This window comes from Triticum urartu, chromosome 3 (assembly GCF_003073215.2).
Source record: "Triticum urartu cultivar G1812 chromosome 3, Tu2.1, whole genome shotgun sequence".
NCBI classification, from domain to species: Eukaryota; Viridiplantae; Streptophyta; class Magnoliopsida; order Poales; family Poaceae; genus Triticum; species Triticum urartu.
In genome coordinates this window covers 166,194,994-166,210,237 of record NC_053024.1, presented here as the reverse complement: position 1 = coordinate 166,210,237, position 15,244 = coordinate 166,194,994, and the positions used below count along the sequence as shown (strand labels likewise).

The following is a 15,244-nucleotide window of genomic DNA, read 5'->3' as shown; positions in this document are numbered from 1 at the left end:
CCCACGGTGGGCGCCAACTGTCATGGAATTGTCATTGCAAATGTCCTAGCAAAAGGACTTAGTCATAGGGCCATCGCAACTAGGAAGCTTAAAGGGGTTAATCGGGACAAAGGACACGAGAGGTTTTATACTAGTTCAGCCCCTTACGATGAAGGTAAAAGCCTATGTCTAGTTGTGTTGATATTGCTAGGGTTTCGATCACCAAGAGGCTAGTTCGCCGGCTTGGTTATCGATCTCTTGTTTCTTGCCCTAAGCCGCCACTGGGTCGTCCCCTTATATACACGGGTTGACGCCTGGTGGCCTACAGAGTCCCGGCCGGCTCATAAAACGTGTCCGGCTCAGTGACTTCTTTTACATGACTTTCTTTACAAGCCTTTCCTTACATACGGCAGTTTGCAATATTGGGCCTTAAGCCGCCTCTAGGCCTTAGGCCTTCTATAATCTTTAATAAACTATCGTCTTGAATGTTTATTAGGCTTCCTTTGTGACCCGCCATTGGGGCTGAACCGGCCCCTCCTGGGCGGGCCATAGCTGATAGCTATATCCCCAACACCCCCACTTCACAAAAATTTGCCGTTTTATTCGCCCTCTTTTTCGTTCATCGTTTTCTTGCCAGATCTATTTTTGTGTGCAATCTTGTTTGCCATTATTGTCATTATGGATAGTTCTTCCTCTATTGCATGCACCCCCGAGAACGAGGTTCTCAACTTTAAACAAAGGGGAGGAGAAAATTTAAAAGATGATTGGTATAGAATTTGCAATGCACATAATAGATCTATCTATAAGCAATCTACCGTTGTTCTTCTTCGTTTTTTTTATGTAGGCATCACCACTTGGTATTGATTCGTCCTTGATATGATTACCGATGGAAATTTCTTGATGTGTCCCTTTCTTGATGGTTTTAATGCTATGGGAAATTTGGTAGGCTCACCACCTCTTATGATTAATAAAACAACTTTGACTCTTGAGCATGTCATGGAAAGATTAGATGATATTGAAAAGAAAATGCTTACTGAAGAGCATATTGAAAACTTGGATAAAAAGATGCATAATTTTTCTACTAAGATTGGGTCAAAAGCGGGAGAAGTTTTTAAGTTGTTAAAAGAAAAGGGGACCATAATTCATGAACCAATTGAAGAAAGCCCGTCCCGGATTGATAAAATGGAAGAAATCTTTAGTAATTTAAGCACGGATTTTGCTTCCGCTAAAACTATTGAAAAAACTGCCGTAAAGATTGGCAAGACTACTCAAGTTACTAAGAATAGGGGTGCAACTTCTAGTAATAACAATAAAGAGGATCTTAAGATGATTGGTATTCACCCTGATTTTGTTGAAGTTATAAGAGATCCCTTGGGCAAAAATGAATTCTTTAAATTATTTCCTAGGAGTATTGTCATTGAAAATCTTTATGCTAAATTTTTGAAGAATTCTAAGTGTTTGATTAAAGAGTTGGAGAAGGATGACAAAACTTAGATCCTTTGCCTTATGCCTAGCTAGGGGCGTGAAACAATAGCGCTTGTTGGGAGGCTACCCAATGAATAAAATTTATTTTCGCTTTTTGCTTTCTGTTCTTGAGTGTTTGCACAATTATGCTACTGTTATGATTGTGTTTTGTGTGTTTTAATTAGTGTTTGTGCCACGTAAAGCCTTTAGATCTTCTTGGGTGATAGTTGTTTGATCTTGCCGAAAAATAGAAACTTTCACGCTCATGAAAATAATTTTCATTTTTATCCAGAGCATGATAAAATGCCAATTCTTTTTTCAGTAGATTAATATACAAATTGCTTAGGTTGTCCTAATGTTTCAGGATATTTGGAGTTACAGAAGTATTTGAGATATCCAGATTACTACAGACTATTCTGTTTTTGATAGATTCTGTTTTCTTTGCGTTATGCGCTTGTTTTGATGATTCTATGGTTTTATTTGAAGAGTTTTTGCCATAGAAAAGTTGGAATATAGTAGATATAATGCAAGAATAAAATATGAATGGGTTGCAATAGTACTTATAGTAGTGATTTGCTTTCTTATACTAACGGATCTCACGAAGGTTTTGTTGAGTTTTGTGTGATTGAAGTTTTCAAGTTTTGGGTGATGTTACGATGGATGAAGGAATAAGGAGTAAGAAGAGCCTAAGCTTGGGGATGACCATGGCATCCCAAGCTATTATCCAAAGAGAAGCAAGCAACTAAGCTTGGGGATGCCCCGTGTGGCATCCCGTCTTTCTTATAACGACCATCGGTATTTTACTAAAAGCTATATTTTTATTTGTCACATACTATGTGTTTTGCTTGGAGCGTCTTGTATGATTTGAGTCTTTGCTTGTTTTTCTTGGTGTTTTAAGTCGTGAATCCTTGCTAGACACACTTGTTTGAGAGAACCAAAATTATGCCATGACTTGTTAGAATTGCTCTCTATGCTTCACTTAAATTTTTATGAGCTATGGATTTGCTCTAATGCTTCACTTATATCTTTTTTATCATGGTGTGCTTTAATATTTTTAAAGAAATGCTCTCTTGATCCACTTAGATTTAATTGAGAGTTAGTGACATTTTCAAGAAATTCTCTCTTGCTTCACTTAAATTAATTTGAGAGAAAGAAAAAAATTATGCTCGTGATCTTCACTTATATTTGTTTGAGCTTATCAAAAGCAACACATGAAAATCAGTTCCAAAGTGGTAGATATCCAAGAAGGATATAATAAAAACTTTTATTAAGATCATTGGACAAAATAAACTTGATTGTTAGTAATAGTTTTGAGATATGATGATGTGATATATGAGTCATGTTGATGAGTAATTATGCTTTAGTAAGAATATTGGTGTTAAGGTTTGTGATTCCCTATGCAAGCACGAAAGTCAATAGTTATGCAATGAAATTAGATCCTACTTGTGGTGCATTATTCGGTGTTAATTATGCTTAATGTTCGCTTATGAGATTATTCGTTTTTTGGTTGGTCGCTTCTCAATCTTTTGCTAGCCTTCATTTTGCACTAAGTATGATCACTACTTGTGCATCCAAAATCCTTTAAACCAGTTTTTCCACATGAGTTCACTATATCTACCTATATGAGGTATTCTTTTGTCATTCTAAGCAAATTTGTATGTGCCATCTCTAATTTTCAAAATAAATTTCTCGTTTGTGTGCTCGTACCGCTCGCGAGGCGGTGAGGGGTGGCCAATATTTTCCATGCTAGATGTGTTATTCTCACGATGAATGTTTATTCACTTGTCATTGCACAAGAGTAAGGAAAAGGTATTAGGGATGCCCAGTCCCAAAATGAAACATGAATTTACTATATGTTTTCCAATAATAAATTCCCTAAAAAGTGTTGTTATGGAAGGCACCTGTGGATACGGTTAGCCATGGAAAGTGAAAGTATGGTTGAAAAAGGAATAAACTTTATTTTCTATTTGGGAACCGCCTATGATATATCTAGCATGGAAAGTGTTGGGAGCTCTAAGTCGTTTTTGTTGGTGGGAAAAGTATGCCTCTCAAAATGTTTTTATCTCTCAATTTTCACTTTGAGCTCTAGCACCTCTACCTACTTCCCTCTGGGAAGGGCCTTTATTTTACTTTATGCAATTTTTATTTTTAATTTGAGTCTCCATCTTCTCTTATAAAGCACCAACTAGGGGGCACTATGATCGTACTTGAGCATTGGGTGCAGCTAATATGCGATTGTGTTTCATGAATGGATCAATGATTGAGCATGATGCACTAGGGATAACTTATTTTAGCATTGATATTTTGAAAGACATGGTTGCTTATTGATATGCTTGAGTATTTAAGTCTCATGTCAAAACTAGACTATTGATTTGAAAAATATAAAAGTCCAAATGTCCATACTACAAAGAAAAGAATATGAGATGACATGTTAGGTAGCATTCCACATCAAAAATTCTGTTTTTATCATTTACCTACTCGAGGACGAGCAGGAATTAAGCTTGGGCATGCTGATACGTCTCCAACGTATCTATAATTTTTTATTGTTCCATGATGTTATATTATCATTCTTGGATGTTTTATAACCATTTTATAGTAATTTTATATCATTTTTGGTACTAACCTATTGACATAGTGCCAAGTGCTAGTTGCTTTTTTCTGCATGTTTTTTACATCGCAGGAAATCAATACCAAACGGAGTCCAAACGCAGCGAAACTTTTTGTGGATATTTGGACCAGAAGACATTCAGTGGGTCGGAGAAGCGCCTGGGGGGTGCTCCGAGGGGAGCACAACCTTGGGTGCCTCCCAAACTGACTCTTTTCTCTATAAATACCCCAATATTCTAGAAACCCCAGGGGAGTTGACGAAAATCAATTCCAGCCGCCGCAGAGTCCAGAACCACACTACAAGAAATATGTCAACTTGTGACCCTCACTATTGGCCGCTGAAAGGTCATAGTTTTTCATTTGCGACCTTTTTGTGACCAAAAACAGAAGGTCAAAAGCTGGCGGTCTTAAACTGAAATTAGTGACCTTCTTTGTGATATGTAAAAGGTCGTTGGTTCCATGACCAAATTTTTGGTCACTAGCAACCTCCCCAGACCACGTAGGCATCCAGCGTGGCAAGCTGATGTGGCACAAGAATCAGCCCAGTCCGATTCGGTGTTTTACATGGGCCGAGCCCAACAATTCAACCTATTTGTTTTTTCTCATATTAATTTTGGTCAGGTAGATGGGCCAAGCCCAAAAATTAAGCCTTCTCATTTTTGGGCCATGGCCTTTTCGGCTAGACAGTTTTATTTTTCTTTTTTCAAAAAAATCCTCTAGTTAGATGGGTCCCATTGGTCAAATTCTAGTAAGTGGGCCCCTTTTTTTCAATGCATTTTTCTTCTGATTTTGATTTGATAGTAAATAAATAATCAACATTTAAATCAACAAACATAAAACATAAGGAATACTTCAAGTAACAGCAACCAGAATCAATCTGTATACAGTGACAATCAATGTTACAATCTCTACAAATATTGGGATCCTGCTCCAGACATCGCACAGGTACAAATTCTACTAGTGTAATAACACTTATACAAGTAGAATCACTGTTAAACATATGCAGTGACAATTGGCACAAACTGGGCCCCTGCTCCAATCATATGAAACATATGCACGACTCAATGGGCAACCATACTTGACTAGGCCATGACCTTCATTACACTGGACTAACAGAATGACAATATGAACTATCATCATGCCTTCCGCGGTCGCCCTGTTACATGAACCAGAAGAGAAGAATCAAAACTTTTGGGGCCAATATATTATGAACAAACCAATCAAAAAACAAACAATTTCTTTAGAATGATAAGACAAATTCAGCTAGTACAATGCTTTCATTCTCCAGCAAGTTAAAATGAGATAATCATTCATACAAGAAGGTGATGAAAGAAAATAGAGCATTTTACTCATAGCATGCAAAGTATTAATATTCTGACAAACATATGCAAGTGTAAATGTCAACTATCTTACACCCAAATGAATGACTGCTTGTGGAAGAAATATGTTAAACCAGGTTAGTTGTAACGGAGAGGGGCTGACTTACATTGGCCGTAGTGGTCGATTGTGGCCTGAACAAATCTGTTGTAGTCGTCGGGGTATGCGACGTCCCCGGGGAGAATGATCACGTTCGGCGCGCCGAGCTCGAAGGCGTGGTTGGCGGCCTGCCACAGGCTCCACTCCTCTTCGCTACCAGGGCAAGGCATGCCCCCTTGGCGGTGTACTGGTAAGCTAGTTTCTGCATGCAGAAGAGAAGATCCCAAGTTGTTTGGAGTTAACAACGAAAGTACTGTATAATGTTTAGAACATGTATATTCAATATGACAAGTAGAAAAGCAGAGTTCTAGCAGAGTAGCATAAGAAGCAGAGGAATTCTGATTCTATAACAAGAGGAAACGGAGTTGTCCTGTGCAACAAGAGGAATTCTGATTCTGTAACAAGAGGTAGAATTAGCATCACTAGCTCTGTTGCTGTTGTTTGCATATTACATAAGTAGTTGTCTGCCTAAGCAAATAGAGAGGTATATGCAGCAAGAACACGCAATGTGATGACACTATGAGTGCACTATAACTCTGGAAGTAAAAAAGAACATAAATTCATTTGGGCTGATTTGTACATAGCCAAGAAAAACTTCTTACAAATAAATTCATGGAAGCGTATCATCCTTTTAGTCCCTCACCCATATCTCCTAGTAGTATTACATAATGCCTAGTGAGTGATCTAGCAATGTACTATACAAGAGAGTATATATGTATACGGATTCCTGCAGCCAGCTTCTATCAGTAACATGCATGTATATATTGAAGTAAACGTAACAGAGAGTATCTTTGGAAACATTCAAAATATATTCAATGTTGGAGCTGCATCTTACAACTCAAGGAGCCACATGAAATCCATGGAAGGACCTTACTGTGACAATTCACTTGTATAGTCCTGCCTCATGTGCATAATGCCGTTGCAAACAATTTAGATAGTGTATATATATAGATAGAAAGAAGCGCTTGATCAACAAGCTGCTGTAATAGTGTGTATATATAGATAGATAGTGCACCAATAATTTTTTAGAAGGTAACTGAACTTCTGTGCACACATTTAGATAGAAAGAAGCGCTTGATCAACAAGCTGCTGTAATAGTGTGTGTGTGTGTGTGTGTGTGTGTATATATGTACATTCTAACAACATGAATGTTCCATCAGGCCATGATCAACTACTCCAAACCATTACATGCTTTGCAAGAAAATAATAGAAAAAGTAATCAGCAGATGACACAATGAACAAGTGAAGGCTTTAAATATCTCCCTGTCAAAGAATCAAGTCAATGAAGGCATGCAGTACAAGGAGGAGCAGCCTTGCATCATCCTTTGCTCAGATCAACACTAGAAAGTGTGCTGCTAAAGCTTGATCAGAACCCGCACGACACAACCTCTCTGTCCCCCACCTCAACTCGCCCATGCCGCTACTGCAGTTGGATGTAAGTGTGTAAATACAACATACTTTGCATCATGTATCTAGACTATAGAATCTTGTAGCTAGCAGTACATGAATTCAACTCAATAGTATAATAAACATCCGCTGGAAGTTGTCAAATTAATTCATTCTCTGCTAATTGCCAGAGCAAGTGTTGTAGATAGGATGGTGGTGTCATCCACAATAAGATAATATTGCTCCTACTAAAATACCATTCATTTAGTATGAAAATAACAAGCTTAGCAAAATATAACATTTCATTGAGCACAAGCTTGACTCGTATGACCAACAATTTACTGATTAAAATCACCAATCAGGAACTAAATGACAACTTAAGAAGAAAAACAGCAGGCATCAAAGTCTCAGGCGCATATGGTGGATGCAATGATCAGCGGCGTTTTGACAAGGTGGGATGTGAAACTAACCAATGACAGCATACTAATTGCGACTGACAGATACAATCGGTGGTCTTGGGGGGTTTAACATGTGGATTCTCGCAAAGCCATATAAAATATTCTAGTAAGATATCTCTCGCTGGAAAAGTTTCCATGCATAACCAAACATGCGACCTTCATTTCTTTCCATTGTTTTTATTCCTCTGTTTTGCCACTAGCTGCTAATCACGTTCCTCTACTTTTTTGCTTTCCTCTGTTTTACAAGGCTCTATTCCGAACAGGCCCTAACCAATGTTTTGAGTGGCATGACATGACAAGCTGTAGAAATCTAGGCCATGGATAGGAGAGGAATGAGGTTGTCTTACTGATTGAGGCACATCCTCCCAGCAGACCGGACGCAGCCGACCACCTCGAAGCATCCTAAGCAATAATCGGCAATGGCATCAGCAAGCTGAGAGGAACAGCGGCGGCGGCGGTAACTAGCAAGGAAGACGATGGATACGGACCGAGGAGGCAGGAGACGGGGTAGTGCTGTGGGAAGTCGATGTGGTGGACCCCGTCGATGGCGTAGATCTCCTGGTAGAAGTCCTCCATGGCGGCGACGGTGTCGGGGTCGGGCACCTTGGAGGCGGCGTGGATCCAGGGCAGCCGATGACCGGCGACGGCCAGGAGCGGCCCTCCACGCGCTTGGTGCCGTGCACCAGCAGCGATGCCCATGACTGGTGCATCGTCAGGCAGGGGTTCCGCAGCCCCCCACTGCCTCCCCCCGAGCGCCCTCCGCGCATCGCCGCTCGTAGTGGTCCGTAGAGGAGAGTAGAGGAGAGGGTGGCGGCGGCCGGAATCGAATCGGGGTTGGATTGGAGCAGCGGCGGCGCAGGAACGGCGAGGAGGGACTTGGCATCGGGGCGGCGCGCTGCAAGGCCCGGAGATGCGGGGAGGGAGGGACGCGGTCGGCGGCGGTGGGTGAGGAGGATGGCGAGGTCGGCGGTGGGTGGGAGAGGACGGCGAGATCGGGAGGGGCGCGGGTACGGGGAGGAGGCGGCGGCGGCGGGGAGATTGGGAGCAGGGAGAGGGGTGCGATGGGGGGATCTGATCTAGGGTTTGGGCTGTGGTGTGGGGGGGGGGGGGGGGGGGGTATCACCAATTCGTATGCATTTCTGATCTTTCTATCTATTTTTAATTATTTTTCGAGTGGCTGAAATGAGTTTTTTTGTGTGAAGGAACTACCATATATTTGTTGCAAAATTGGACCGAATCATTTTTCTAAAATACTAGGCCATAGTTAATTCACAATTGACCAAATGGTTGGGTGTCAAAAGCCTTGATTCACCTCTGGTGAAAAAGACAAATTTCCATCGATTCAGTAGGAAGCGGGTCAAATTTGAACTGTAGCCGCCTCATAGTTTGCTCTTTATTTTTTCAAAAAATCATTTCTAGGTACATAACTATCTATTTTATCATAGAAACATCAAAAGGTTTCCAAGATTCAACAACTAGCTAGGAACGGTCAAGCCCGCCGTTTTGCCCGCATTTTGAAACGGGCATAAAAAATTAAAAAAATTAAAAATTTGGAAAACCTTCGCATTGTGTCATCATATGTGACCAAGTTTCCAGGAAAAATAATAATTTTGAAATACGGCAATTATTTAAAAAAGTGTTCTCAGAAATGAGCTATCATGCGTGAAGATTCATGGATTTCAAGCCAAATGATCAATCTTATGGCCACATTCATGGCATAGTTTGTTCAAATGATCTCATATTGTGCACAAGAGTGCATCTTGTAATTCCAAACAATGTTTCCTAAGGGAGTTTTCATTTTCTTTGCACGGAAAATTCATTTTCTATTTTTCGAGTGCCCGAAATGAGTTTTTTGTGAAGGAACTACCATATATTTGTTGCAAAATTGGACCAAATCATTTTTATAAAATACTAGGCCATGTTTAATGCACAATTGACAAAATGGTTGGGTGTCAAAAGCTTTGATCCATCTCTAGTGAAAAAGACAAATTCCCGCCGATTCAGCAGGAAGCGGGTCAAATTTGAACTGTAGCTGCCTCATAGTTTGCTCTTTATTTTTTCCAAAAATCATTTCTAGGTACATAACTATCTATTTAATCAGATAAACAACAAAAGGTTTCCAAGATTCAACAACTAGCTAGGAACGGTCAAGCCCGTCGTTTTGCCCGCATTTTGAAACGGGCATAAAAAAATCAAAAAAAAATTAAAAAAATGGAAAACCTTCGCATTGTGTCATCACATGTGACCAAGTTTCCAGGAAAAATAATAAACTTGTAACACGGCAATTATTTTTAAAAAGTGTTCTCAGAAATGAGCTATCATGCGTGAAGATTCATGGCTTTCAAGCCAAATGATCAATCTTATGGCCACATTCATGGCATAGTTTGTTCAAATGATCTCATATTGTGCACAAGGGTGCATCTTGGAATTCCGAACAATGTTGCCTAAGGCATTTTTCATTTTCTTTGCATGGAAAAATCATTTTCTATTTTTCGAGTGCCCGAAATGAGTTTTTTGTGTGAAGGAACTACCATATATTTGTTGCAAAATTGGACCAAATCATTTTTCTAAAATACTAGGCCATGTTTAATGCACAATTGAAAAAATGGTTGGGTGTCAAAAGCTTTGATCCATCTCTGGTGAAAAAGACAAATTCCCGCCGATTTAGTAGGAAGCGGGTCAAATTTGAACTGTAGCTGCCTCATAGTTTGCTATTTATTTTTTCCAAAAATCATTTCTAGGTACATAAGTATATATTTAAGCATAAATACATGGTTTGGTGGTGATACGTTGAGGTTTGGACGGTGGCCCAGGGCCCCAACTCCAAAGCGCGTAGACTCGCATGCCCGCCGTGTGGTCACTACGTGACTGTGGTGTTGCCATGCGTTCTGGGAAGCCTAGGCATGTCTAGTAGGTTTGGCACTCCCCAGGTAGATGCTTGGAAGAAAATAACAACCGAAGAATCTCACGAGGAGACCGAACAATGCTCAAACATGAATTAGCACCCCAAGTGTGTGATTAGTGGTACAGGAAATGCACATGGCCAATGGGCCTGAGTTTTGGCCGAGGATGATCATCTACTAAGAACACTATATTGGAAAATTTGAAGCTCAAATGGAGGATCCTAGGTGTCACTTGCTTTGCAATGTACCACACTGGACAGAAATATGAATGTTGAAGCCACACTCACATGTATTATTAGATGGGGCTCAAATTTTGTGGAGAGCAATGATTTGGGAATATAGAAGATGTGGCAAAAATTCAGCTCATTAGCATATGCCTAGCTAGTACTTCCTTCACAACAGTTCGAGTTGAACAAAAACTTTGAAAATTTGCCGAGGAAGATTTACCAGGCAAATGGAGTTGAATATTGTCATGAGGCAGTGATTTGGATAGTAAAGAATGCCAATTTTTTTTGGGAATTTTGGGAATGACAGAAATATAGATTGCTTCACAACGTAGGGCAAAAATTGACACATGGACATGACACATAGGCAAAACTGATGAGGTGGCGCCTAGTCATAGAAATAAGTACCAATGCATCCACGTTCACAACCTCATGACCATTTATATTGGTCGTAATCAGGTAGAAATAAGGTCATTGGTGCCTCTTGTCTGCTTTGTGACCATTTGGTGTAAGCAATTTCAGGGTTTGAGCCCTTCCAAGCGAAATGGCCGTGGATTTACGACCAATTCAGCTAGGGTCACTAAGAGGAGGTCACTAGTTGACATATTTCTTGTAGTGCCACCAGATCCAATCTAGACACCATCTCGGAGGGGGTGCATCATGTCCATTGGTGCCTCTCCGATGATGCTTGAGTAGTTCTTTTTAGACCTACGGGTCCGTAGTTAGTATCTAGATGGCTTCCTCTCTCTCGTTTGATTCTCAATACAATGGTCTCTTGGAGAGCCATATGATGTAACTATTTTTGCGGTGTGTTTGTTGTGATCGGATGAACTTTGAGTTTATGATCAGATCTATCTTTTTATCCATGAAAGTTATTTGAGTCTTCTTTGATCTCTTATATGCATGATTGCTTATAGCCTCATATTTCTTCTCCGATATTTGGGTTTTGTTTAGCCAACTTGATCTACTTATCTTGCAATGGGAAGAGGTGCTTTGTGATGGGTTCGATCTTACGGTGCTTGATCCCAGTGACAGAAGGGGAACCGACACGTATGTATCATTGCCATTAAGGATAACAAGATGGGGTCTATTTCTACATAAATAGCTCTTGTCTACATCATGTCATCGTTCTTATTGCATTACTCCATTTCTCCATGAACTTAATACACTAGATGCATGCTGGTTAACGGTCGATGTGTGAAGTAATAGTAGTAGATGCAGGCAGGAGTCGTTCTACTAATCTTGCACGTGTTGCCTACGTAATGATCATTCCCTGGATATAGTCACGATTATTTGAAGTTCTGTCAATTGCTCAACAGTAATTTGTTTACCCACCGTTTGCTATTTTTCTCAAGAGAAGCCACTAGTGAAATCTACGGCCCGTGGGTCTCTTCTTTAATATATTTGCCTTTGTGATCTACTTTTATTTACTTTTATTTTTATATCTACTAAACCAAAAATACAAAAATACCTTGCTGCACTTTATTTTATTTGGCGTTTTATCTATCTATTATTACAACTTACTCGCGTCCGTTTGTCAATTTCTGACGCCGTTACCCGAAAGGGATTGACAACCCCTTTAACACGTCGGGTTGCGAGTATTTGTTATTTGTGTGCAGGTGTTGTTTACGTAGTGTTGCTTGGTTCTCCTACTGGTTCGATAACCTTGGTCTCATCATGGAGGGAAATACCTACTGTAGTTGTGTTGCATCATCCCTTCCTCTTTGGGCAAATACCGACGTAGTTCAAGAAGACATCACTACTCGTTATGGGCAACCGCTTGGAGCGCCATTGGAGCTGCGCAAGATACCCTCTAAGAATTTGTCATGGTGGGTGTGCTTCTTGCAATGGTGGGGCGCGAACGAAAGGTTGAAGAGACACAAGGGTTAAATGGCCACTGTAATAAATGGGGGCCGGCCGACCTGTAATCGTCATGTCTTGTCACGACGTTCATAGCAGAAGATTCTAGTGCACGCTTGACAACACCGCACCGCACGTGTTCTGTTTGACCACGCATGGGCTTGAAGAGGCGCCAAATGTATCATCGGTGAGCCTGTTCCCGCGCTACCGCGCAGTTTACTGCACAGTTTATCGCGCAAGCTTCCCTCCCAACTAGTTTGGCCACGCATCGGCTAGAAGAGGAACAAATCGTGGGCGTTTATTGGCAAAAAGCTTTGTAAAAATGAAGTGTGTGGAAAGACTTTGGTCATAAGTTTACCCGTGGGTGATGATGTCAAAGTTACACAGAAGGGCGATGATGGACACTCGAGTGCGATTATTAATTCTGCGCTCTATAGGGCACATGATTGAAGAAACCAACCGTGTGAAATAATGTCAAAGATCGCAGTCGAGTTAGCTATACAGATCGTGTGCTATGAGATCGACAAGGTAAACGGGTTAGAGAATGGTTAATAAAATCTAAGACCATTGCATATGAAGGTCAAAATAGTGCTACCAATATATGACTCTTGATATTTCCATTTTGCATCATATTTTTATATCGATATTTATTGCATTATGGACTGTTATTACACATTATGTCACAATACTTATGCCTTTTCTCTCTTATTTTACATGGTTTACATGAAGAGGGAGAATGCTGGCAACTAGAATTCTGGGCTGGAAAAGGAGCAAATATTATAGACCTATTCTGCACAACTCCAAAAGTCCTGAAACTCCAGGAAGTCAGTTTTGGAATATATAAAAATATTGGGCGAAGAAAGCACCAGAGGGAGGCCACCCACCGTCCACGAGGGTGGGGGGGCACGCCCCCTGCCTCGTGGGCCCCCTGGCAGGCCTCCGGTGCCCATCTTTTGCTATATGAAGTCTTTCGCCCTAGAAAAAATAAAGAGGAAGCTTTCGGGATGAAGCGCTGCCGTCTCGAGGCGGAACCGATCTAGGGCTCCGACGGAGCTGTCCTGCGAGGGAAACATCCCTCCGGGAGGGGGAAATCGTCACCATCGTCATCACCATTAATCCTCTCACCGGGAGGGGTTCAATCTCCATCAACATCTTCACCAGCACCATCTCCTCTCAAACCCTAGTTCATCTCTTGTATCCGATCTTTGTCTCAAAACCTCAGATTGGTACCTGTGGGTTGCTAGTAGTGTTGATTACTCCTTGTAGTTGATGCTAGTCGGTTTATTCGGTGAAAGATCATATGTTCAGATCCTTTATGCATATCAATACCCCTCTGATTATGAACATGAATATGATTTGTGAGTAGTTACTTTTGTTCCTGAGGACATGGGAGAAGTCTTGCTATAACTATAAGTAGTCATGTGAATTTGGTATTCGTTCGATATTTTGATGAGATGTATGTTGTCTTTCCTCTAGTGGTGTTATGTGAATGTCGACTACATGACACTTCACCATTATTTGGGCCTAGGGGAAGGCATTGGGAAGTAATAAGTAGATAATGGGTTGCTAGAGTGACAGAAGCTTAAACCCTAGTTTATGCGTTGCTTCGTAAGGGGCTGATTTGGATCCACATGTTTCATGCTATGGTTAGGTTTACCTTAATACTTTTTTTGTAGTTGCAGATGCTTGCAAGAGGGGTTAATCATAAGTGGGATGCTTGTCCATGTAAGGGCAGTACCCAAGCACCGGTCCACCCACATACCAAATTATCATAGTAACGAACACGAATCAGATGAGCATGATGAAAACTAGCTTGATGATAATTCCCATGTGTCCTCGGGAGCGTTTTCCTTTATATAAGAGTTTGTCCATGCTTGTAATTTGCTACAAAAAGGATTGGACCACCTTTCTGCACCTTGTTTACTTTTGTTACTTGTTACCCATTACAAATTACCTTATCACAAAACTATCTATTACCGATAATTTCAGTGCTTGCAGAGAATACCTTACTGAAAACTTCTTATCATATCCTTCTGCTCCTCATTGGGTTCGACACTCTTACTTATCGAAAGGACTACGATAGATACCCTATACTTGTGGGTCATCAAGACTCTTTTCTGGCACCGTTTCCGGGGATTGAAGTGCCTTTGGTAAGGAAAAATTTATATAGTGTGCTGAAATTTACTGTCAGTTGTTACTATGGAAAGTAATCCTTTGTGGGGCTTGTTCGGGGTATCTTCACCCCGACCAGTAGAGCAAAGAGTTGCTCCTCAACCTACTGAACCTACTGAAAATGTTTACTTTGAAATTCCTTCGGGTATGATACAGAAACTGCTAGCTAATCCTTTTACAGGAGATGGAACATTACATCCTGATTTGCACCTAATCTGTGTGGATGAAGTTTGTGGATTATTTAAGCTTGCAGGTATGCCCGAGGATGTTATCAAGAAGAAGGTATTCCCTTTATCTTTCAAGGGAAAGGAATTGACATGGTTTATGCTATGTGATGATATTGGATCATGGAACTACAACCGATTGAAATTGGAATTTCATCAGAAGTTTTATCCTATGCATCTGGTTCATCATGATCGTAATTATATACATAATTTTTGGCCTCGCAAAGGAGAAAGCATCGCTCAAGCTTGGGGGAGGCTTAAGTCAATGTTATATTCATGCCCCAATCATGAGCTCTCAAGAGAAATTATTATTGAAAATTTTTATGATCGGCTTTCTCTCAATAATCGCTCCATGCTTGATACTTCTCGTACTGGTTCTTTTATGATGAAGACTATTAATTCAGATGGGATTTATTGGAAAGAATTAAACACAACTCTGAAGATTGGGAACTCAACGAAGGTAAGGAGTCAGGTATAACACCTAAGTTTGA

At 40.6% G+C, this 15,244-nt stretch overlaps 1 protein-coding gene across 2 annotated transcripts; it reads right to left on the bottom strand.

Moving 5' to 3' along the window:
* Window positions 1-4,884: 4,884 nt before the first annotated feature.
* LOC125543430 lies at window positions 4,885-8,462 on the bottom strand. Of its 2 annotated transcripts, none has more exons than XR_007298434.1 (4): window positions 7,859-8,462; window positions 7,718-7,772; window positions 5,537-6,949; window positions 4,885-5,206 (listed from the first exon to the last, which is right to left on the bottom strand). XR_007298434.1 is itself a non-coding variant. In XM_048706767.1 (4 exons), the coding sequence occupies exons 1-4, from the start codon at window positions 8,135-8,137 to the stop codon at window positions 5,187-5,189; spliced, it is 546 nt and encodes a 181-aa protein (XP_048562724.1). In that variant the 5' UTR covers window positions 8,138-8,462; the 3' UTR covers window positions 4,885-5,186. The 2 variants fall into 2 exon arrangements, 1 of the variants encoding a protein (XP_048562724.1); XM_048706767.1 differs by having other exon boundaries at window positions 5,537-5,728.
* Between the last annotated feature and the right edge of the window lie 6,782 nt (window positions 8,463-15,244).